Raw genomic sequence first — 25,569 nt, forward strand, 5'->3', positions numbered from 1 at the left:
TTATGCAAGTCAGAGAAATATGCCTTAAGATAGAGGGGAAATTTGGTGAAGGTTTGCGTTCCCTGAAGATGTTCAATCCACAGGCTGAAGGCTTTGGACAGATGTGTTCGATTCTTTCTGCAGAGACATCATAGGACTAGTGGAGCGAATCTGTCAAACGGCCCCTTCGCTGCAGCTTTACACAGCTTGTTAGATGTGACGAGGATGAGAAGAATGAAGACCATGAACTCAATTAGGAATTCCATGGGAAGCTGGTGCCAGGCCCAATGCCAGGTTTGATATGCCTTTGTCACTGAAGAGATGCATTGCAGCAGTAAATGAAGTTTTCTAAGCATGAATGCTGCATGCTTGCATATTTCAAATGACTATAGTCCAGCTGAGAAGTGACATGGCCATGAATAACCGAGACAAGGTCATCACCTGCCAGGATGGGAAAGAGTCTCCTAGCCAATGGAAGAGAATAGAAGTGTTGCTTGCAGAGGTTTCTGTAGGAAAACTTAGCATCAGTAGCAAATCCAAGAGCACTCCTAAATTATGAAACAAACACCCCAATTGTGGAAATGCGACCTCATGCCAGGCATACTGCACTCAAGTGACAAGCTCTTAAAAATGCTGTCCTGTCTCCCATCTGTCTTACCTCTGTCTTGCTTGGATTTAACTAGCTGCTTTTCTTCCACTGCCATGTTGGTGGTAGCAGTGTGTTTATATACACCGAGACACAGATACAGCCATATTTCACCTGCCTGCTTCTGGCAATTCAATCCATGTCAAGTCACCTAGCAGCTCTGTGCAGACACAGGGAAGAGCTGTAAAGAATGCAGATGAGAAGACCACAGGAGAGAGGAGTGTAGTGCTGAAGATAATGCTTTTTCAGTAGTTACGGGGTGTGTCTCAGCAGGAAGGACTCAAAATAATTTTAGTACATTACCCTGGACTTCTGCCACCCGTCAGACAAGACAGCAATATCTCACGGTTAGTGCTGAAGTCAAGGAGGATGAGGATGGATGGATGCCCTCTCCCTGCTGACAGGAGGGCCTCATCCATCAATGCCACTCGAATAGCTCCACTTCCACATCTTGGCTTGAGTCCAGACCGTGCTGGATCTAGAAGATTCACTTCTAGCAGATTTAGCCCAAGCTGCCCTTTGGCTAGGAGCTGTAGGAGCTTTCTTGGGAGCTGGAAAGCCTGTTGGGTATTAGTTGGGAAGAACTCATGTCTTTAGTGTGGATTTCCTCAAGGCTGGGTGACGGTCAATTCCCAATGTGTTGGTAAATCTCAGTTGGTGTCCCCAGATCCCTTCTTGCAAGACTTCAGCCTTCTGGGTTGGACTCTGGAGCAATCAACATGAAGATAAGTTTGGCCAGATGTAAAAGACAGCCCTTGCTTTTTTCGTGGGATAAGGAGAAGGGAATGGGAAGCCTTTACAGAAGATAGAACTTGGTCTTTGGATAACGTAGTGCAGCTGGGTTGACTTCCAGGTGTGAGGAAGGGCTGGGTCCCTCCTCTTGGTTAAGTTGTAGGAAAGGACTATGGGAGGGGATGGCAATCATCAGAAAGGGTAGGCACCTTTGCTGGAGGAAATGAGACTGTACTGGGGAAACATGCTGTTCTGCTCACCAAGCTCCTTGCTGCTAGCCTCCCCTGTCCTCTGCTCCTGGGAAGGGAGAGATGGAGGACCCCTGGCAAACCTTGCTGTTCTTGTTCTTTTTCCATGCTTCCTGAGGTGCTGTGGAGCATGAAGAGGGCGTTGCATCTGTTCATCAGCCAGATCTCTTCTGCACTGAATGTAAACCAGGTGTCTGCTCTGATGCTTGCAGTGCATGTACGTACTGATGCTGGTGGTGGCAGCGCATGGCAGTGGTCCTGGCCCCAGGGTGATGCTGGTAACTAACTGCGTGGCTGTCCTGTCCTCAGCCAGTGCTGCCAGGGCAGAGGCGAGCCGTGGTGGCTAGCACCACATCACCAACACCAATTGAGACCTACTTCTCTGTCACACTTGGCCCCAGCTGGCAGCTCGCTTGGCTGTCTCCAGCTGTGCTTGGTGCTGTGGAGGCTTGGGGAGCCCAGAGCCACCCTGTGCCTCTATGGGCCAGCGTGTGCTAACTGCTTTGGGAAGGGAATTTCAGAAAAGAGGGAGTCTGTTAGCTGCCTCCATTTATCTCCCTGTTATTATTTATTGTCCACGCGTGCGCTTCCTTTTGGCTCCTTGGTTATTTCTGGCTGTTGATACTACAATGGAGGTGCAGGGTGGAGGTTACCATGTACCACTAGGCTGGGACAGACACACTTGGCACTTAAGGAAAATGACCATGAATAACCTCAATATGCGACAACTTTTTCCTCCCTGCCTTGTGGGTTGGTGTCAAAGCCTTTAAGTGGTTATGTTCCAGTAGTTATTCTGTAGCTACATGTTTATATTCTTACAAATACGGATTTGCATTTACCTGTGTTTCAAGATGATTATTGGGTACCAAGCAACTGATTACACTTGCAGCCAATCATGTGCCATTAACAGTGAAAAATGGCAGGCGTTGTTGTTTCAAATCTCGTTTGGTTTGGCAGGGGTACAACAGTAAAAAATAACAGCTAAATCAATTGCTTGAATATACAGTGTTTTTTTTTTTTTCATCCTCAGGCATCTTTCTCAATACAGTTTTGCTTAATCTCTGTACACTGACTAGCATATTCCTTTTGCCGTTTGAGAAAATTTAATAGGCTATTCACTGCTTTCCTTGAAGGGGTGGATTTTAGAAAAAAAAATAACACACACAAACACATAATTTTTATATTTAAAGGAAGTCAGTCAAAGTTGAGACACTAATATTTGACCCACAATCTGAGAAATTATTTGCAAAGTTCAGTGAGCTGCTTAGTTTTCCCAATTACAGCAGTGATTATGTTTATTTTACTGAAACAAAAATTCCAGGGAAATATTGTTTGCCCCACTACAAACAGGTCAGATTTCATAATAAGCCCCCATGTAATGGAGGTAAACTAATATTAGTAGGCAGAGGAGAGGGTCAAATGTTTAATCTGAAACTGAGTTCTTGGTTTAAATATGCAGTTTTCTGTCAAACAAAATGAATCATGAATTTGTGCTGCTTTTAGTGAATTGTTCAATTTGTGGAAAAAGGTAGAAAAATGCCAAAAAAGCCTCATGTTTCATTTCAACATTTCTAAACATTCCAAGATGCTCTACAGTGAAATGCATTGATTTTCCATTTTAAGGAATTGTTTAATTTTCAAAATGACTTCAATTTTATTTAAAATAAAAAAAATGCTAGAGATAAAATATAAATTAAAGTATATTGTTATGGAGTGAATGAAATGTTTCAATGAAATGTAATTTTATTTATTTTTCTTTACAAATAAACTTCTGGAAACTTCTTTTAGGTCACAGTGATGAATAATTACATCCTATTTTTTCTTTTATTTAGTTTTGATTCTTTTGGCTGCCTGTAGCCACTCAAGCAAGCCTTGTAGGAAGAAAAGTCAACTTCAAGTTGTCCAGTTACTAGAAGCAGGTAAAGTGCTCTGACTGTCGGAATCACGTATGAGTTAGTGGGACAGTGGGGACTTCACTGCCTCGGGGGCCAGGAACTCTGCAGTTTAATCCTGCTGCTGTGAAAGTCAATGGAAGAATTCCTGGGTAGGATCTAGCCTGTTGTAACTAATCCTGCGAATCAGAAGTCTGTATTTCCAGGCACTTTACTGGTCTTATTGCTAATGAATTTATGGTGTAAGAAAATTACCTTGACCCTGTAGTACACGCACTTCTTTGCTACCGTTAACATCGTTAAGGTCCTTGCAATCCTGCTCAGTCCTGTAGATATCATGCTTCACCACTCATCTGTTACCGAAGGACTTGTTTTTTTGGTAATCTTTGCTCTAACGAGGAAGCAAAGGTTGTTGTGTGTGAAGAAGAGGATGGGGGTAGGGAGGATTTTAATCAGCAAGTGATCTGAGAATAAAGAAAGGTTACCTGTTTGTTTGTCAACAGGATGAAGTAAATAAGAGTTAAAAAAATCTGAGACACCAGTCAAAGGCAATCAAATATGTATTTAATTAAAGCAAACATAAAAATTAAAGTTACATGTTGAATCAATAAACAGCACTTTTTTCTACATGCATTTTGAACAAGACAGATCAGAATCTTGCATGATGAAGACATAATGTGTCATAATAATTAGGAACACAGACAAAAGAACAGCTAATCAACATGCAAATTTATGCAGTTCTGGCGATTCAGATGAGGCAGATTTCTACCTCTTTTTTTGCTTGATTCATCTTCATTGCTAATCATCTGAAGGCTGCCAAATGTTCACTGACACTAATGTATTATAGGTCAAGAGAGGCAGGTCTTCACCTATTACCCCCACAAACAATATGCTTTCCTTCCCTGTTTCCTCTTCAGGATTTTCAGCAATTACTGCCAGATGCAATCAGACTCCTTGAATAGGAGCAACTGGGGCTTGTTTGTGGCTTGGATTCATTAGAATCAGGAGGATGAAGAAAGGAATAAATTACTTAATTGCACAAAAAAGTTGCAGCCAAAGTGATGGTGAGAGAAGCTGATTGTGTAGTTGCGTATTAGGCCACTCTTGGAATGGAGGATCTTAGAATAGCTGGTAGTTTGGCCTTCCTGATTCAGACAGATTTGGGTGTCCTCCAAAACAGATGGCTCCACACACCATCTATTCTTCTCTTTGTCAGGTTTTACCATTTATTTGATCTTGTTCATCTATGATGCTGGTTGTATTAGATGTAACACAAATATGCATTCAGATCATATCCATTTAGTCTTGCATCCCAACTTTTATTCTTTTAGCCCTGTTTGATGAGATGATCAAGTTGAACAAAGCCCTTGTTGTCCTATTCTTGCACAACATCTATACATAAAACACCAGGAACCGTGACTAAAGCCTCACACAGACAAATAATGCTCCCGTGTCACAGGTTTTAAAGGTTTATTTCTCCCTGCTTTACCAAGCAGCCCCCAGCTCAGACAACTGATAACCAGACACAACAAATAGTTAATTTTTATTTGATCCTGTAGAAACAAACATTTGCATATGCCCAAGCAAAACTGCCCGCCTCCCATCCTTATGCTGAGACCCCTGTTCAGATATTCTCTTCAGGTTCCAGGCCATGTGTTATGCTTGTGGGTGGTCTTAAGATCTTAAAGAAAAGCTTTGCTCTGTGAAGTCATGCAGCACTGTATGTAATTAAGTGGCTTTTTTTTTGTTTGTTTGTTTCCCCAAACCCCTCTATCTTTCCCAATTTCGTTGTTGTGAATGATCAACACTTTGTGGAAGAGCTGCCTTTCAGGTAACGGTTAAAATCAACTTATTAAAAATGAGATGTGGAGATAGGGATTCACTTTGCGGGTGTCCCACTGAGCACAGTGCTGCTCCACAGTACTGTGCACTCGCCGGGGTCGGAGCAGTCACTCGTATTTTCTGATCGCTGGGTCTGATGTGCGTGTTGCTGTGCGCGCATTTATAGGAGAGCCTGGGCAGCTGCTCTAGGTCTTTCAGCTGGGAGAGACGGGCTATTCCTTGCTTGCCTGGTGATGGTGGGGTCTGGGTTCAGCGGTGGGCAGGTCTGTATGTAATGCGATGTGGTGCTGGATTGCAATGAACTTTTAGGGTCTGTATTTGTTTCTGTTCTGGGCCAATGTCTTCTGTAGCCTGACAGATGCACAGCTATGCTGCTTTACTTTGTGATGGTGTTTAGGTCTAGAGTGTACAACGCAGACTTTTCGGGCACCTCTGAGGCCTAAATTGGAATTTGTAAAAGGTGTTAACGTTTTTTTCAAAGTACAACGAAACACTCATGGGTATGGCAGCACATTCACAACCCCAGAGGGAGAGCTCAAGCTCTTGTTTTCCACCATCAGAGCTGCAACGCCCCGACCACCCCATCTTTCAGAGACACGTGAGATGAGGAGACGTGCTGCTACCCGCCTCTTGACAAGGCCGGCATCTAACAACCATGCACGTTCTCCTCTTTGGGGCAGCCATCCCAAGGATTCAGTTTCACTTGCCTCCAGCAGAGTTTTTCCAGAGGCCATGTGTTGATATGGATTTGTGGAGACAGTGTATCCTTCAGAAGGCAACTTTACTTTTGGGATTGAACCTGATGGAAAATTTTGGCTACAACCTCCATGCACAGCCTCCTGTGGCTGCCTCTTCCTCCTCAGCCTTCCCCTCAGACCCTCTGTGGGGCACAAGCCCCCCTTTGGCCTTGGCCCTGAGGTTTCCCCACTCCTCTCTCCAGGTGGTAGGAAAAGCGCATTGCGCCCCAGCCCCGTGTGCTCTTTTTGTTCCCAAAAGCCTGATTTTTATTCAGGGTGTTTCATAGGGCACCAGTGAATGCATTTTATTGCAAGTCTTGGAGACTTAATTTTACTGCTGTGTCACTAGGGGGAGATTTTGAAGGCACAAGTGCATTTAAGTGCTTACCTGTCCTTTGAAAGTCAGCAGTTGTGTATCTAAAGGGCCTTTGTGTCAGAGGAAAATATTCACCGTGAAATGGGGAGATCCCACGTGTCTGGTGCAAGTGATAAGGAAAGCCAATGGGTGAGGCTGCACTGAAGTCTGTTATTTTTTTTTTTTTTTTATTGTCCTCAGATCCTTCATTTGTCACAGGCCAGGGCATGGTCTGTTACAAAGCATTGTGATACCTCATCTCCTCAGTCAAAATCCTCCGAGATTGTTTCGTGATAAGAAGACTGAGAAAATCCACACAAGGAACTTCTCTTTGTGCAGGCGATACCTGGCTGCTTTTCTCTCTAAAGTTATAGAGGCTCAAGAGCTGATGGTGTCTTTACAAAGGCTCCCTCTATCTCAGGGTCCCCTCAGAAAGGCAGGGAGGACCTTTGCTTTGACAGGCTTTGAAGTCTGTGTAATCTCTTGCAGAATGGCCTTTGCTTTCACAGCTCCTCATGTTGCACCATGTCCTGATTTCTACACTTGGGTATGTCACTGAAACATTGCCTGAGCAGCCTGGGTGAACAGCGCTCCGTCTGAGGGCTGCTCACTTCAGGTATTTGCCGGTTTTTATTCTGTTGTGAAGCTATCTCAGACTATTACTGATATTCCTGGGTGACTAAACTGTTCTTGAGCAGAAATATGAGGGAAGGTGAGTGATGCAAAGGAATCCTCTAGTATGCCTGGAAGTACAGGAGCACTGGCAAAGCTTTAGGCAAGTAAAAGGCTTTTTGTGGAAGTGTTAGTGAAAAGGCTATGGTCACAGCTGGAGCAAAAAGTCCTCTGCAGTGTGCGTATTTGCAAGTGATGCTTTAAGTAGGTCTAAGCACCCACCCTTGGCACCTGTGGCTGTAAGCATCTGTATTTGCTATGAGCAGTGTTCTTTAAATGCTGATGATTCCTATCAGAGTAAGGCAGGGGACTTGGAAAATGGAGCTAATGTTTCTGTGTGGAACAAGCCCGTCTGTGGGCAGACCACCATACTTCATGTGTGTGCAAAATGGAGGATAAAAGGGTTGCTGTCCCTTTGTGGCAGGAGGGGCATACGTCACCTTGCTGGTCTCCAAAGGCTCTTGAGGAACTTCTGCCGATTGGTGAACTCATTCGTCCTGATGGTCTATTACCTCCTTTGTTTTGACATATTTTCACTCTCCTCTTAATGTTTCCTGTTTTCATGAATCTTCCCCTTCTGCTGTATTTTCCTGTGAGTGTTTTTTGTCTCCCAGATGTTGTATGGCTGGCTATTTCAGTAACTCTTTGCGTACTACAAACTTGAAAAAAAATGGAAGTGGAAAAAACCCATGCTGGAATGATACTGTATTTTCCATGCACATGTCACACATTGGTTGAAACATGTTCATCTGATAGGTTAAAAATCTATCTGAAATACTGCAGTACAAAGTGCTTAATTAGTGGATCCGTCCAGTATATGAGTTGGTATCTTTTATTTCAAAAAAGCAAGAGGTTCTTTTAAAATAGCAGTGATTTTCTAGCAATGAAGAATTTGATATTTGTTCAGTGCTTGAACCTGTTAGAGCACAGATTTGTTTGATATAGGCAGGTTAGGGCTATGGCCTTCTGTGGAAAAACACGATCCAGTTATTAAACGGCCCAAAAATATGGATGTGGGGCAGGATATTTGAAGATGTACCCAGTAGCCCTTGTTCTGGTTTTCTGATGTTTGGCACATCTGAAAGTTAGGCTATTTATTTAGGTGCCAAACTGCACAGTTCTACACTTAAAGATGCCAGCTTGCATTGTAAAGCTCAGCAAAGCCAAATTACTTTGCCTACCAAAGCAATTCTGTCTGTATCCACGCAGAGTTATCAGGGGTAGGTTCTTTTCTTATATGGTATAGTTTATATGCAATATACCCTTGTGCTAGTATATAGTGATTCCTATGGGAGCTGAAATGAGATGATCTCCTTAGTTCTGCGTGTCTGTATTGCTTATCTGTGACAGCTGGTTGATGAAAACTTTGCAATAGTAAATACAAATAAACCTGGGTCCCAGGCTCCAAAGGTTTAAAGTGTCAAGCAAAATTTCACACTGGAAATGGATAAGTAATGTGAAAAAGCAGGCCGTTTGGAACAGACAGTGACTGTCTTCATTACAGTTCCGTCAGGAATCTTCACCTTAGTTTTCCATGTGAATGTGTGCTAAGTGAATGTCCTTGAAATGTTTCTTCCCCTACTTCACTTGCCGCATGGATGGGTGTCACCAGCTAAAACCGTTCTGGAGTCTACACGTACACTTGGCAAGATTTTCTCCAGATCCTAATTCTTGGTGCAACCATTTAACCAGTGGATTAATCTCTGGAAAACGTCTGTGGTGCATACCCAACTGTTTCAAAAAAATCTGGGGTGTGAAAAACATGCTACCTTTGAGCAAATCAAGAAGATGTGGGCAGTGAGTTGCGTGCTGCTGGAGTGCGCCGTTAGGCTTCTCATGCCTGTACGGGCACAGCATTTGCCGAGTCCAGTAGTGGGGACGTCTGCCCTATCAAAATGGCAGAATCAAATTCCTCGTTGGCATCCGGCCTGCCTACAGTCTGAGAAATCCTGTCCTTGCCTTTTGGTGAATTCAGATTTGTTCTGTTAAGTAAGAGCTCTGATGAGGTTTCTTTAGCTCTGCTACTTTTCAGTGTACCTCCTCCTGTTCTGAGAAACTGCCTCTGGCCTAAGCTTTCTGTTCCTTCAGCAGCTTTATAATGCCCTTCTTGGCAGATGAAGACTGGCATAAAGGACCCCTGAAAAAGTCTTTGCACAAGGCAGGATCCCAGAATTTCTTCCTATTCCCTTTCTTCTCAGGTTCCTACCTGAGCACTCCAGGATGCTGGGGATCAGACGAATTCAGTCTATAAATGCAATTCAATTCTTCAGAGCCGTAACAGACCTGTACCTGCAACTTCACATGTGCTGCTGACCAATGGTAGCATAAGGCCCTTTCCCCACAGAGCTAATGGATAACCCCATGGACCAGGAGCTGCGGGCTAGAGCGAGACCTCCAAGTTGTGACACGCTGCTAACTTGTGGCATGTGGGACACTACAGAGCAGCAGGTAGTGTGGCAAGTGTAGAAGTCAGTGAGGGGATTGGCAGAAAGGGTGTCTCTTGATTTAAAACCACAGCTGATGTGGTTTTGGAGGATAGTCTCACTGCCGACAGTCTTCTTAAGCCTCATGTTACTTTTGTATTTTGAAAATGCCACCTGATATTGCCAAGTGGTTGGGGTGCTATCATGCAGTCACCTGGTTCCCTTGCCAGATGGGCTTGTCAGCAGATGAGTTAGGGAGTCCGGGAGTTTGGACCCTTGATGGCAGTAAAATCTTCTTCGCATCTATAACTTGTTTTCTATGCCCTCTTAAAAGACAATGGTACCTGGGATTTCTTTCAGATCCAGATGGAAAGCTTTTGTTAAAGGGAGTGGTAATGAGGCTTAGTAAGATTTGTTTTTTTGTTAAGAAAAGATCATCTGGCGCTTGCTTTTGGAGCTGGTTGCTCATGAAGGTTTCTAATTCAGGGTCTTAATTTTTGTAAAGCGTGAATTACAAGAAGTCAGAAGAATGATGCGAAGAGCATTTAATAATGCACATTCACAAAGAAGTGGTGTAACTACATTAATTAGGCAAGTCTTGCGTAAAGATGCAATGTAATTATATATTTGAGACAGTTAATTAGGGAGCTACTTGGAAATTTCAGTGAATATTAAGGTAATTATACATAAATACTATAACCATTAAGACTGCACCCATAATGAAAGCAATAACTAATTACATAAATAACAGCATACTTATGTTTTTACATTACCAATACCTAACAATACTTCCTCTCTTTCCCTGCTCTCTTTGCCATGCAAATGACAAAACTTCCATTTTTAATTCAGATATTCTTGCAAATTGTCGGGGAGACAATGAACTTTCCTCTTGTTCTCTTTCTCTAGAGAAGGCCAGACAACTGGAGTTATGCACACCTAGCAGGAAGACAGTCAAGAATACTGCAGGTGTCTGCAAGCTACATATGGCATTTTTGGTGGCTGCCCTTGGATCTCATGCAAGCCCAGGTCTGACAAGCTTAGTAAATGGTATAACTGTAAAGATGATGATTTAGACTGTTTAGGCAGCTTTGAGCGACTCAGTACTGAGGGTTAGGTGACTGGCTCTTGTAAAAATTGGGCTCTGCATTTCATCATGTTAGACCTATGAACAAATGCCTGATCCTTATCAAATACTTCTTTCGATTTACTTCTGTCAGGGGTTGGGGTATCTGCTTTCACCTTCATCTTCTAAACCAACCAGCTTCCAATGACGAGTGGATATGGCAATATTTCATGTGCCATGCACATTGCTATCCTTACCTTCTGCTACCACAAGATTGAAATTCAGGCTCTCTAAACCCATAAGAACAACTTCTAAACTAAAAGCTTTGTATGAGAAGCAGCCCTACTGACTCAGATGAAATAAAGAATTGTTGAATTCAAATATGCTTATTGAATTGATAGTTTCTAGCAACTAAGGATCTAAAAGTGCCTCAAAAGCTCTAACAGAGCTCAGTATGTCTCTAATAGGTCTCAAAATGATAGTTTTTGTGAACTCTCTTGATGGAGACTTTATAGGCGGGGAAGCCGAGTCATGAAGTGGTAAGTGACTTGTCCAATGTCATAAAGAACATCAAGAGTCCCGCTATAAGTCTCTCAGCTGTGTTTTAGTCACAAAATCATCCTTTCTTCTGCAAGAGGGACCTGGCACATGGTTTGGGGTCTAGCAATGTTACTCTTTTCTCACTTTGTTAATCTTCTCTGAGTAATTAAATTGACCTGGTGAGGCAGTGGAGTTCAGAAAGGAACGTTATTTTCAGCAATTTGTCCATATTATTATGTTTCCATTAGACATCACAAGTAGCTGTCTGAAAGGGCCCACAGCAGCATGTGCTCTGTGCATGTCTGTAATATTGAAGTCACTATTCTGTAGAACAAGGTCGTAATTAGAGCTGGGCTGGCACCTGGGAGTTCTGCAAGCTTGCTAAGGAAACAATGAAGGCAATTCTATCTCCTTCCAAAAATTCCGTTTCCATGAAGATACCTATGCTAAAATATAATTCTGGGGCAAAGCCAAGGATAATATAGGACAACATATCAAAGTTTGCTATATTCTCTTTGCAGACTCCAGAGCAAGTAGCTCTGTACAACTGTTCCATATTTTCTCAGCCCAACAACAGGGACCAATGAAGCTGCCTGCCATAAACTGTAAACCAGTTAGAGGCTGGTGGGACCTTTCAAATTATTTTTATTCTGGATAGGTAATGGCATAATTTTGAGGTGGCTAATCCTTTACATAGTTATAAATAATCCTACTCTTATGGGTTTACACTGTGACTCATGTCGCCAGGCAGATGAGGTCTCAAATCTTCTTGTTTGTGTTTTGTACTGTAGTAATTCCAGTAACTTTCTAAACTTTTCATTTGTAGTGGAGTGAGACTGGGTGGAGGTGACCTTTGTTGTCATTATAACACACAGACACTGAACTTTGCATAGATCTGTTGGAAGAACGATTAATTAGCAAATATTGTAGTATATAGGTTACCAAGGATAAATTATGTCAGATTCTTATGATATCTTTCTCTGAGTTTGTGACCAAGAGAAATGTGGTAGCTCTAATTTGTCAACACTTCTGTAAGACACTTAATGCAGTGCTACATGGAAGAAAATAATTTGGTCGGGAGAGCATGATTTTTAAAAAGAAATGTAAAGAAAAGGTTAAAGGAGGATTTCTGAGAACTGAGTTGAAAGAACTGTCAAGGTACAAGAACAGTAACTAGCAGAGTTTATTAATGATCAGTCTTATGACCTATCTTAACATTTTTATTTGTGGCCACAGCAGAAGTGTGCAAATAAAAAGTTTGTAAGTGACAGAAAGCTGAGAGGCCTTGGCAATTCAGAGGAGGACTGACCCTGACAGCAGGAGAAGTGGAAAACGGATAAAATTAAGTACTAATAAAGCACAAGGTCATGCAGATGTTTTTTTTTGCTCTGAGCAGGAGGTTTATCAGCTGGAAGTGAAAGAGAAGTGTTTTGCTGAATCTCACAATGACTGACAACTGCTGGAGCTCTGCAACAGCAGGGAAGGGAAATATTCTCTGAGATGTTCCCCTGGATGTTGCATCAGGGGAAGCATATCCAGGAAACATGTGGGATTCCTGACTACTTTTGTACAAGGCACTGGGGAGATCCTCATGAAGTTCAACAAGGAGAAGTGCAGAGCGCTGCACCTGGGGAGGAACAACCCCAGGCACCAGTACATGCTGAGAGCCACCCAGCTGGAAAGTAGCTTGACAGAAAAGGACCTGGAGGTCTTGGTGGACACGGAGTTGAACGCAAGCCAGCAATGTGCCCTTGCTGCCAAAAAAAAAAATATAAAAAAATGCTGATAGTATCCAGACTGCATTAAGCAAAGCATTGCTAGCAGGCCGAGGGAGGTGATCCTTATTCTCTGCTCAGCACTGGTGAGACCACAGCTGGAGCATTGCATCCAGTTGTGTGCCTCCCAGCACAAGAGAGATGTGGTGCTACTGGAGAGTCCAACAAAGGAGTCAGGGACTGGAGCACCTCTCCTATGTGGGCAGGCTGAGATAGGTAGGACTGTTCAGCCTAGAGAAAAGAAGGCTTTGGGGGGATCTTAACAAAATATATGTATATCTACCTGAAGGAAGGGTGCAAAGAGGATGCAGGCAGGTTCTTTTCAGTGGTGCCCAGTGCCAGGACAAGAGGCCAGGGGCACAAAGCGGAGCACAGGAGGTGCCCTCAGCACCAGGCAGCCCTTCTGTGTGCTGTGCGGTGATGGAAGCACTGGCACAGGCTGCCCAGAGGCTGTGTAGCCTCCTTCTTGGAGATGTTCAACATCCAACTGGACACGGCCCTAGGCAGCCTGCTCTGGGTGTCCCTGCGTCAGCCTCCAGAGGTCCCTGCCAGCATCACCCCGTCTGCAATGCTGTGAAATCCTGAAAGAGGCAGCATCCAGAAAAAGTGTTACTGAATTGAGATAGGGAACAGGAAATAAAGGACTGTGTATTTAGTTTAGCAAAACTAAAACTGAATAGGGGTATATTGATCCCTGTAAATATATCATCAGGGTAAATGGTGAGAGAGAACTGATTAAAGCAGAAGTATACTGAATGCCATAGGAACAGTTGATAGGAACCAATTCTGAACAAATGTTCTTTGGAAATTAGATAAAGATTTCTAATAACCTGAAATTTGGAAGCAGCTTTCCAATAGGAGTCACGGGGGCAAGAAAACTACCTGGTTTCAAGAAGAAACTTGAGAAATTTATCAATGAGATTGTGATGTTGTGATATCAATGAGATATGATGTGTCAGACATAGCAGGGGATGACCTGGGAGGACTCTTCTAGTCGTATTTCCTATGTAAAACTATTCAATAGAGCTCCTGGCCTCCAGAGTATTTTTCTATAAAAAGACTTCAATAGCAAGCAGGGGAAAATGGCCTTTGCTTTGGATTCTTTGTTTGCCCTTGTCTATACGGGAGACATAGATCCGATCAAAGTGCCAATGAATCTTGTGGTAGGTTGGATGCAGATCTCTATTATCCGTATGACAATACTTCTCAGAGGTCCTGCTCATTACTGGGGCCCAGCTACTTTCTACGACCTGACTTTTGTGATCCCAGTTCATCTCTCAGCTAAATCCATCTGAAGCTGTGTTTCCTTGATAGCCCCTTTAATATTTTGTAGGTTTCTTACAGTTCCTGTATTCTTGTAATCTTCTGAGGTCCTTCACAGCAAGCCAAACAATCTTCTGCCACTCGCAGTGCCACCAGCTAGCCAAAGCCATGCAGTAGATCGCTAATTCTCAGAGCCAAGATCAATAGCAAATCACCCTTCACTATCCTGAAAAGATCTGACAACTCGGTCTAGTTGTAACAACCAAAAGAACTGTTAATAATGGGTGATGACTGACCAGAAGCATGGTATTCATGCGTACAGCTTGTTGATTGACAGCCCCAGCAGGTTAGAGGTTACCCATGGAATACAGCCTTGATGGCCTAGGATGAAATGTTCCTTCTGACCCTTCTGTAAGCTAGTGATATACAGCACTGGCTAACATATCATTAACTTGCAACACCATGATGATGGGATTAGGACCCAGAGGGTTTTATCTCTACCTTATTAATGGCAATTAAAAGCTGTGTGACAGTTTTAAAACTTGTTGATGTAAAGAAAGTTTGTACCTGTCTTATAGTAGCACAGTAAATAATTGTCTGGTTGCTTTGCTTTTCGTAATCTGTCCATGCAGCTGTATATTATCATTATTTTGCTGCAAATACAGCTTTTCGATTTATCAACAAAAGAGCAGGTAAGGCTCTATGTAAATAATAATGAAGGACACTTCCAGGTTGGATTTTTTCCCATTCACACTGCTGAGCATGAAAGAAGGAGAGGATTTTCAAAACTAATGACAGTATCTGTTAGAGGTGTTTTTCAAAGCCTAATTATCAAAAAAAAAAAAAAAAGTTTTAAGACCGATTTTAGTTACTGCAGACTTCCCCTGGCTAATTCGTAGGGCAGGTGTTAAAAATTCTCCCTGCTCCCCTTTATATGGAAGTGGATAGTGGATAAATTATTCCCTGGTTAGGGAATCCTGGAGATATACTGGTTTCAGGGCAAGAAGTTTCATACCTCTAGTCCTTCTGCATATTCAAGGAAATGTGGCTACTGAGAGAGCAACCCTGTGAGTGCTGTGAACCAGCACTAGCTCTTTTATATGCAGCTTCTGTTAGCCTCTCAAGTTGCATTAGAAAGAAATGATCAAACTCAAACATGCACACTATCTGGAAAGTCTCCTCTCCCTCAAACACTTAGCGTCTGCTCTTGTGGTTCTGTGTATCCTGATTATTTAACTCTTTGGTTTTGGCCCCTCACTTTCAGGGGAATGCTTCTGAATCACCTTTCTCACTCCTGTTTTTCTGCCCAGACATGCCTTGGGTGCTGTTTCACAAGAGCTTGCTGATAAGGTGTTGGGGGACCTTGTATTCTAAAGACTTGGGAGGATCAGTCAGGCTTTGTGTCAGGGCTCCCTAAAGATGCTGGAAAGCAGTTCTCGACTCTGCAGGGTGACAGAGTGGAGCAAAAGTCATCTGTGAAGCCTCCAAAGATGCAGCGAGCTGAGGAGAAAGTCATGGGTCTACCTCGCTTTGTATTAAGTGGATTTGCTTGTGCTTTGCCCCAGGGCTACAGAGGCTGAAGACCCTTTATTTGGTAAGACTTGGGCCTGCTTTGTTGTCTCTGATAAAGGAAAGGGTCCTTAGCTTTTCCCTATCTCGGAGGGGTGGGCAGCTGCAGCAGCCTGTGCCTGGCCGGCTGCAGGACTCCCGCTGGGCGCTTTCTCCTCCCGGCTCCCCAGGAGCCGTGGGACTGGGAGACGGTGCCTGTCATTTTAGCCCCTTGCCACTCCAAGGCAGAAATTGCCTTGCACTTGTAGTTTATACAGCCCCAAGCACAATGTCAGCATTAAACGTTAATTAATAATAGTGGCTTATATTGCTAATCACATAATTATAAATTATGTGTGCTGGTTATGCCTGCCATCACATATTACTTTGTAGTTACATAGCTATACACATAGTGTAGCCGGGCTTTTGTAAATCAGCTTGTAGTTGTTCAGTGATACAAAGGCTATGCCAGCATATAAATCCGATGTAAACTGCTAATCATTTTTAAATGAAGACAAAGCAATCTGAGTTTTAAATCCATAATGCAAGAGAATTACAGTGCATGTGCCTGAAATTTAGGAAGAGAACTTGCTTTGCAGACATTTCAATTGTAAGCAAAATTCTGACGTTACGCGCATTACATGGTATTTTACTGAAATCACACTCAGTGGCAGATTTGCATAAATGAATGTATTGTATTTTTTATAACTGTGAAAGCTTTAATTACCTAAACTCTAATTAGGCTTGCATTTTTCAGAAAACACAAGATATTAGCTTATTTTGTAGTTGGCTCAACTTTAATGTTTTCACGCATTTGTAACTCATACGCAACAATATACTATAAAAACACAGGGAAAACACAGAGATTAAGGCATCCCTGGAACTTCTGAAGCTGATTGGTTGTTTCTTTTCTTGGTGTGTGTAAGCCTCGATGCATTGACATTTTCTTGAATGACGTACTGGGGACAAAAATCACACCTGATGTAAATTTGCCACAACTAAATTTGGCAGCATTGAATCAGGGGTGAATCGAAATGAGTATATTTTAATAACTTCTAGGAATAAAGGTGTTGTGTGAAAGGGGATTATTGATGGTCTCCTTTTCTAGTGGAGTTTGTTTGGTATTTTTGGAATTCTTGCATAGTTGTACAGATACTTTTCAGACAGTGAGATAATGGTACTGAGCGGGTACTTGGCCTGTTGGGGTTCCAACAAAGATTGAGGCACACAACACAGGCTTTGAAGTATGATCCCTGCTTGGTATCTAGTGAGTAATTGTGGTGCCTTTCATAAAATGAGAAAAATAAAACAGTTAAGTAAAACTACCATTAATCATTACTCCCCTACTTGCCAGACCTTCAAAATAAGGAGTACTAATGCATCTTTTGTCAATTCTCTTGAATTTTCTCGTTTGCTTCCGTGTTAACATTCCTGTTCTGTCTGTGTTGGGTTGTCTATATCGTACCCTTTTCTCTGATATAAACCTGGTGACAACTCTTTGTGCATTTGTCACTATGAAGTGAGACTGCCGCGGTGTGCTCTAACGAGAGCTACTTCTCCAGGCAATTCAGCAGCCTTTGCTGGAGCAGAGCATCCTGCCCGGCGTTCGCTGAGGGCATGCTGCTAAGAGCAGGTAGCACCTGTGTTCTGCACTAGCTTTAAATGTAGGTCCACATGCTGTTGATGTGCTCGTTGTGGTGTGTAGCCTTCCAGAAGCTCAGGACTTGTACTTTTTCTAAGGAAAGGAAGGTGAGGATGCCTCCTCTTGAAGGACTGGGTGGAGAGAAATTATATAAATCTTCCAGTTTTGTTTGAAGCGCTGCTTGCAATGTTTCTGTCAGGTGGAGTCAAACAACACTGCAGCCCGGGCTGGGTCTGAACTGAAATAAAAATAGTAGTAATATTTCACCAATCTTGTTTCTGAGGGTTTCTATTATATTTTGTCAGGAGGAATTAAAAAAAAAAAAAAGGCAAAGAAACGTCAAACGCATTTCCATATTTTCTCCTCCCTTACTGTTTATAATCTTTGGATGACTTGCAGCCGTCTAAATTACATGACTTGCAGCAGAATTGGAGGAATTCTAAAAATGAAGTGTTTGAAACCAAAGTGAGACATAGAAACAATTAGCATCTACAGGTTACGTTTCTTATTTTCATCTCTGACCTCAAGGTCTCTCCCCCTTATAATGCTGACTGTGCCTTTCTTTTAATTAAGCATAGTGCTCTGGGAGGCATTCTGCTTTTCAGTGCAGGACTGGTGGGAATGTATTACAGTTTGTGGTATGTTATTGTATTTCTGCTAAGTAACACCAGCTGGAGTGATGACAGCACATTTTTTAAAACTTCTTTCTGCTTTTCTTATACATTGCAGTACTGTCCTAAACATGTTATTTTTGGCCCGAGCAGATACCCAAGGCTGCAAGTTACCAAGCTTCTGTACCAGGGTGGACCTGTGAGTGGATTCAGTGATATGTTAGCTCTGCTAAGAGCAAACAGCCTGTAGAAGGTCTAAAGGTCCAGCAACCTCTGTGTCCCGCTCCCAACCACCTGCATCATGTCTCTGGATATTTTGCAAGCTGGGTGTGCACGCCTACCGGTGGGCTGATGCTCCCAATGTGTTCCTGTGCAGAACCACGTGTCTGTACTTGAATTCTGAAAAGTCTGGCCTTCAGACAGTTTAGACACAGCTATTGATAAAGTTGATATTGGATGGTATGGAATGCACAGGTATATCCACCTCCTGTTGTTATTTCATAAGGATTGTGTTCTGCTAACCTCGTAAGGGGCTGTGACTGTAGGCTCAGATCCACAAGAGGTGTTGTACACGTTTGATGTTAACCTGGAGAGGACTAGTTCTTCACTTCCACAAGGGTCAAGACATCAGTAAACTCACATGAGGTGTGGTGAGTATCTGTGCAGCGTGGAGGTTCTTTGACCCTCTCAGCAAATAGTCTCACCTGGAATAAGGTGTTAAACTGCATGGGTAAAGCTGTGGAAATGTTGATATGTTATTTGACATTGATACTGCATATGTTGCAGTGTTCAGACAGACATAAGGGAATGGGGAACACTTTTACTTCAGGATACATCAAATGTGTATGTTTTGAAGAAGTAGAAGTAATACTAACATTTTGTGATTCAATGGAGTCTTTATGTATTTAAAAATACAAATGAATGTCAAGTGGCATGATCAGCCTGAAATCTGGTCAGTATAAGTATGTGAATTTAAAAAAAGTTCAGTTCCTAGACCTGCCTCAGAGGCCTTCCAGTGTCTTTGGATATTATGGTTGCCAACTCCTCTTGCCTTTAAGTAGTTTTCTTTTCCTTTTTGTGTGAAAAGCACCTGAAAAAGATAGTTATGTAGTGAGAGTGTTAAGTGGACCAGGAACTAGTCCATCAAATGCAGAAAGAAAACACTTATTTAGAGAAGAACAAGTTAGTTACTTCCCACTCTCATGAGCAAAATTGTTATTTTCAACCACTTGTTCAGGAAATAGGAATAAGCTCAAGGAAGGAAAGATTGATCCAGTAGTTATGTCTCAGCCATGGTGCTGGGAAGTCTGGGTTCAGATCCCTCATCCCTCGAGCACATTTTCTGTACTAGTTTCAGCACGTTCTTTTGGTCCCACTGTAGAGATATGACAATGTGGACTGCTGCAAAACCAGGTGTCACAGCACCTACCATCAGTGGCCTCATGCCCACAGTGAAACTAGCAGCATGGAATTAGGTACATAGATTTGTTATGAAATCCATGTGGACTTTGGAAGCTGACTGGTGGAAGACCATTGCATGGTGTTTCCCTGCAGGCATAGACTCTTTAGTCAGCATTATTTGCTGCCTCTCTCTTCTTGGGATTTTCAGCCTCAAAATCTCTCCTGAAGCTTGGTGTCTGCCTTCTCTCTCAAGAACCAACTGAGAAGAAGGCAGCAGTGCTTTTATCTGGTACTTTACTGGTTAGCACGTTCATCCAAGATATCCGAGTTCACTTTCCTTTTCTTCTACCTTAATTCCTGCATCTCTTTTCTGACAGGATTGCACATCAAGCTATCAGCTAGTCTTGGTCAGGGTGATGGAAGAGGACATTCTTCATGCTTCTTCCTGAAGCAATTCTCGTCATAACGTTCAAGATTAACGGGGACAGAAAAAGGATGTAAGAATAGTCCAACTCTGTAGCACAGTGGTTAGCTGTGCTCATTTGGGAAAGGGAGGTTTTGTGGCAAAGACCGTGAAGCATGTGATGGGAATGAAGTGCTGCCATTACTGCTAGGCATGCCTTCCTCCTCTAGCCATGGTTCATGGGAAACAGAGAGCAACGGTGTTTTTGTATGGAGCCTCTTTCAGTAGGTGCATTCCAAAAGTACCTGCAAGACCAGGCTGTTCTTCTGAGATAGATGGAGGTGTGGATGCATGCTGGGGTGTAAATACTTGATCACCACTGAGTGATTGAGCCTTTTAAAGACAGCATTTTCCAAGCATGCGTGGAAGCAAAATTGTACAAACTGGGGAATATGTAATGCATCTGACTGATGTGCCAAAAGACTCCTGGGTGTTCTGAGGATTATATCTTTTCCACACAGGCTGGGTATAGCTGTCCAAGCCCTGCTGTGGATCTGGTCCAGAACCTCTTTGCACTGGAGTCTTCCACCAGTAAAATGCAGATGGTGTCCTTGTCTGTCCAAGGAGTTCAGATATTCTGCCCCATTATTGGGTAAATATCTAGCGTGAAAAGGACAAAGAAAAGTTAACGGTGTCCCTTGCAGCCTGCAAGCTGCTCTAAGAGGTAGGTCCCAACTTAATATGGGATGTTTTGAGAGGCAGAGAGGTAAGAGGCCAATATTTCAAAATTGCTGGTAATTCGTGGGGAGGAAAATCTGTGATTTTCCAAAGTTGGTTCTGGGTGCTCCTGAGAAGCCAGTAGGAGCTGCTGATTCTCAGGCTTTCTGAGACCAGCCCGTAGGAGCAGCGCTTGAGTCCCCTAGAAATGGAAGCATCTGGGATTACTGCGAGAAAAATTTTGGCGGACTACCCTATGTCACGCAGTAGGCTTGCGCCGAAGCCAGGGCCCAGCATCCTTTCTCCAAGTTCTTGTAACAATAAGAACAACCTCCTCAGCAATTGCCTTACAAAAGGTTTGAACATCAGGTTACCCAGAGACATGAGCAGATAGTAGAGCAGTGATGTACAAATGAAAGTCCTACACTTTGACCTCCAACCACATGAAGCCCCATTACAATAAATATCCAACAACACATCCCTTTCCACACCACACGGATGCTGCCTTAGGTACAAAGGTACTAAAATGACTGTTCCATGTAATAAAACATGGTGGGAGAAATTATGAAGTATAAAGTGAGGTTATTGCCTTCACTGCTAATTAAAGTTTACTGTATCTTCTTGCAGCTTTGTTTAATGGGCTCCAACATATCATGGGGTGTTTCTTTAAAGAATTAAAAGAAAGCTCTTTTTAAGGTCACTCACTTGACCTCAATTCATTGTGTTGTGAATGCGGTATTGTAGTAGCACATATTGTGTGGGGTACAACACCATGTGCTGCTCCAAGACTCCCGTGGTAGCTGAGCACAAAGGGCTGCGTTAACGATGGTGTGTCAGCCTGAGCTTTGAATTTCGTTGCTTGAGTGCTAGTTTTCATTACTGACATACGATATATGGTGTTAACCATTTCAGTGCCAAGCTATGTGCCAGGGACGCACCACTGCTTGTGCTTGGAAATGGTCATTTCTGAAGTGCCAATGATCTGAGGTACAATTATTAGTTTATTACTTAATGGCATCAATTAGGGCAAGCATTGTCATCTTACACACAATGATCTCAGCACCACAGTGTGATATAACTATTACAGTGAGCATCATAGCCTGATACTTATGCCATATAGGGAATAAAAAGCTTTCAGGCTTTTTTTTTGTCATAAATTCTGTGTTCTGAGATTTTCACCTTTTTTTTTTTTTTTTTGTGCCTTCGTTTTGTCCTTGGGAATATTCTGCAAAGCTCTTTGAGTACTATTTCTTTATGTAACATTTCCTCCTACAAAAATTTTCTTTGTAGTAACTCATGTGACCCTGTCCTCTGGGTATTCTGAATATCTAAATCCTTGATTATTTTCAGTTTTCTCTTACAACCTTTTCCCAATATGCTAGCTGAGTCTAGGTCCGCGTTTGGATCATACATCTCAAGCTGCAGCTGCTGTGGATCCTCTTGTTTGGTGGAACTCTGTTACTTTGGTATCTTGGCTCTTCATCTGGCTCGGGTTGCTTCCTCCTCAATACATGTTCCACTCATGAGGCGGGTGATCCAAAGCCCATTGAAGTAAATGGAAAAATTGCTGTTGATTAAATTATTTCACATCTGCACTCCCTGGCTCTACCAGCTTCTTCCATTGTCCACACATCCTGATTCACAAATGTTTTAAATGACAGCTTTAGGAACATGAAAGCCTTTGGGGCAATGGCCTAAAGACACAGCAGAGGGTAAAATCTGTGAACATTATAGTGCTCTAGCTGTAGTACTCCCATTAATCAGTACTGAGCATGTAACTGAAAAGCCTGCCTAGTCAGGCAGGGAAAGCTGGTATTTCACACAATCAGACACACAGGCAGCCCCCGGCCCATAGTGTAGTTCATCAGGAGGATTCTTTGCTTCAAATGCAAACTGAACATTGACTTTGTTTTGCCAGAGGATTTGGTTTGCTTTGCTGTTTCCATTTCCCTGTTCCTTGTGAATGGGGGGCAGTAACAACACCGCTTGCCCAAGAACCTGATTAAGGGTATTGCAGAAATGGGCAGACTGGGAACAACTGGGTATGTGATAAGCTCCTGCTCTCAGGGGATGTCAGAGCACAGGGGTGTGGAGAGGTGATGCTGAAGCAGCTCTGTCACCCTCCTGAGCTCCTGTGGGGATAGTCAGTGATGGGGCCCAATCCTGCCACTAACAAACGTGTCTTACTGTGGGACCCACGTGTGCCATCCAGCTGCATCCTGATGGCAGGTCTGGATGAAACCCAGAGGGCTTAATCCCCCTCTCATCCCCAAATCTTGGCATTCACTGGGGGAAAATCTGGGAGGAAGCCTGATGCGGCTCCAGCCCATGGTCTGCTCTGAGGATCAGAGACCCATGGTGATGGGGTGTGCCTGCCTTTCAGTTAAGTGCTGCTTCTTTAAAGGGAGTCCCCGGGGAGATCCTTTGTAGGATGGAGTACAATTTATACCTGGGTTTCAATGCACTCCCCCAAACAGTTAAAATGGCAGAGACGGGTATCGGTAAACCTGATTTTCAGATGTCAATCACGGAAATTCAAACACATTGTCAAAAACAAGGGGCTGCTTACCGACAAAATCATTTTTGGAAGCAGAGAGAATGCAATGTACACTTATGGCAACTGTGAATGTACATTTGGTAAAGAGCATGTGTTTATGTGCTCAACAACTCAGATATCACCCCCAAAGTTTTCTCTTTTTTTTTTTTTCTTTTTTTCTCCTTCTCTCCTCCATGCCTACACCCACCGTCTCTCCGAGCTGGAGCATCATCCCAGGCACAAAGATTGTGAGGTACTTACATACAGCCAAGCACAGATGTGGGGGTACAAATTCAGCACTGTGAGTGCACCTCGCCTTCGGAGGAAGTTTACAAACATTTAGATGCAGTTCAAAAGCATTTACAAATCTTTTGAGGTTTGCCATCTTCCATTAGGACATGGATTCAGCTTTACCAATGGAACAGATGCTGGTTGTATGCCCGAATTATATAACTTTGTAGCGAACCTTTCTGTTCATCACTAAAAGAATAGCAACGTCATTACAGTTATAAATATAGTTACCAAGGAAACCAGTTTATCATAATTGACGATTTATCCTTGTTTCATTCTTTATCACTGTTTCTTTCTGTTCAGTGTCCCACTGCACCTGAGCTTGCTTATTTATTTAATTATTTCCAGTTAAAAGGTACGGTAAAATGCTGTCGGGCTGGCTAGCTTGTTAATCTGCATTTTAATAGAGATGGATCTATCTTGCCTGCAAAGCTTAATTGTAGATTTTCCTTCTTCTCTGTCTTTAGCTTTTGGAACTATCAGAGGAGTCTGACAGTTTATTTTATTGCTCCCATACTATTGAAAAGTGACTTGAATTTATAGTATTTGCGAATTTGTATGCTGCCACTAAAAATGTAATGAAGGAAAGAGGAAGCAATTCTTGGATGGAATTCTTGATGGAATCAGCTCCCCTGAAATGTTTAAAATACTCAAGGAAAAGACGGCGTCATATCCTGTGGCAGAAGAAGGAAAGGACTTGGATTTCTTTACCAGGACTTTGAAACATTTCTTTTTGACAGCGATTGTCTGGGGTTGACTTTGTTGGATGTCTTTGGTCCTGGTTTCCTACCTGTGTGGCAGGTGTAAGGCATGCCATTTTGTGTTGGCCTGTTGAGATCCATGAGATTGCTCGCCCAGACCGAGTGAAACACCCTTGTATGAGTGATGATGGGAACAGTCCCTTTCCTTGAATTCCCCTGCATTGTCATTTTAAGATAGGTGAAAGCTTTAGCTTTAACTGAATGTCACATCAATTTTATTATGTCTGTAGGCGTCTTTGTTTTTAAAATTCATGACAAGTTCCTTGCAATACATTTTTACTGCATTACAGCCACCTGTTCTACCTTGGTGGGTGGCTGTAAATCTGGGGCTGTCCTTTTGCGTTGTGTACATGAATGATTGTTTCTTTATACAGCATATTAGGAGCTTCCAAAATGTATTCATAGCTTGAACCATCCTGGGGAGACACATGGCCATTTTGTGGATCAGCTTTCCTCTTCTGCTACTGCAGAAGTGTTGCCTGGGGTCCCAAAGCAAAATCTTCTTGTCCTTCCCATGGGGCACCTTTTCTACCTAGGCCCAACACGTGGAATTTACCCATTTGTGGCCACACTAAGTCCCCTTGTACCGAGTGCTGCCATTAAGAACGGTTTGCTCCTAGATCAGCTTCAAATAAATCATTCAGACTGATTGATGTGAACCTTGACATGACTCTACATTTATTTGTCAATATCTGACCTACCTCAAGAACGTCAATTATAGGCACCGTGTGTGAGGGAGACATGCAAGCACCTCCCTGTGGTGCTCCTGGGGTTGGATTCTGCTGCCCACATTCAGCTCGAGCTCCCACACTGCCCTAGGCACCCAGGCCAGGAATCCATTTCTGCTCCCTGCAGGGAGCCCTGCTTCACCCCAGGGCTCAGTGGTGCAATTTGGCTTCTGGTTTGAGGCACTGAACGTGAACCCAGGAAGATCTGCATTCACTTCTTGGCCCCGGATCTGCCTTGGAGCGATCTCATCACTTTCATGTGCCTCAGTTTCCCAGTTTTAAAATGAAGATCGTGATGTTTGCTGTCTCCTTTTTTCCTCCTGCCACTTCAGTCGCTGACCTTCCTGGTGGTGATACACCTGAAAAACCCTGTAAAGCTGTTCATCTCAATATTGAAGCTTTTTAATGCCTGTGAAAGTGCCAGAAGCCTAAGAGACGGATGCATTTGTTTTATGGGATGAATTACAAACAAACTATCTCAATACATTATTAGAACCCCAGGATGATCTCAAGTCGAGGTTTACTGGCTTGCTTTGTTTGAAGCCAGTGGAAGCTCCTGGGGGCAGAGTCTTCTCTCTCTGTATATGTGCTTGTAAGTGCTGCGAAATGGTATCATTATGCAGGGGCTGTCCAGTTCCTTGTACAATATTACAACCCAAATCTGTGGGCTGCATAGAAGGCTCATGATGATAGAAGGCAGTCTCAAGAGTCAATGCTGCAGGCTAGTCTTTTATTAATCTCCTGCAAAATGAGGCCCCACAGCA

General features: G+C 43.0%; 1 protein-coding gene across 12 annotated transcripts; it reads left to right on the forward strand.

The window, feature by feature from the left end:
* Nucleotides 1-438: 438 nt before the first annotated feature.
* Nucleotides 439-25,569, forward strand: LOC308192362 (uncharacterized protein). Of its 12 annotated transcripts, XM_080585862.1 has the most exons (6): nucleotides 1,686-1,822; nucleotides 3,438-3,524; nucleotides 9,302-9,551; nucleotides 10,433-10,552; nucleotides 20,294-20,424; nucleotides 23,784-25,569. In XM_080585862.1, exons 3-6 carry the CDS (start codon nucleotides 9,453-9,455, stop codon nucleotides 23,857-23,859), a joined length of 426 nt encoding a protein of 141 aa, XP_080441988.1. In that variant the 5' UTR covers nucleotides 1,686-1,822; nucleotides 3,438-3,524; nucleotides 9,302-9,452; the 3' UTR covers nucleotides 23,860-25,569. The 12 variants fall into 12 exon arrangements, 1 of the variants encoding a protein (XP_080441988.1); XR_013948743.1 differs by lacking the exons at nucleotides 9,302-9,551; nucleotides 20,294-20,424; nucleotides 23,784-25,569 and adding exons at nucleotides 4,415-4,579; nucleotides 18,122-18,917 and having other exon boundaries at nucleotides 439-1,822; nucleotides 10,438-10,552; XR_013948746.1 differs by lacking the exons at nucleotides 9,302-9,551; nucleotides 20,294-20,424; nucleotides 23,784-25,569 and adding exons at nucleotides 4,415-4,579; nucleotides 12,526-14,018 and having other exon boundaries at nucleotides 439-1,822; nucleotides 10,438-10,552.

The sequence above is a fragment of the Anser brachyrhynchus genome (genome assembly GCF_964034855.1).
Source record: "Anser brachyrhynchus genome assembly, chromosome: 3".
NCBI classification, from domain to species: domain Eukaryota; kingdom Metazoa; phylum Chordata; class Aves; order Anseriformes; family Anatidae; genus Anser; species Anser brachyrhynchus.

What these genes read in the sequence shown, in the direction of transcription:
- LOC308192362 (XM_080585862.1), top strand. Translation starts at nt 9,453, where the DNA reads ATGGATAACCCCATGGACCAGGAGCTGCGGGCTAGAGCGAGACCTCCA. An exon ending in GGGACACTACAGAGCAGCAG is followed by an intron (nt 9,552 to 10,432) that starts GTAGTGTGGCAA and finishes CTCTTTCTCTAG; the next exon opens with AGAAGGCCAGACAACTGGAG. An exon ending in TGGATCTCATGCAAGCCCAG is followed by an intron (nt 10,553 to 20,293) that starts GTCTGACAAGCT and finishes TTTTCCACACAG; the next exon opens with GCTGGGTATAGCTGTCCAAG.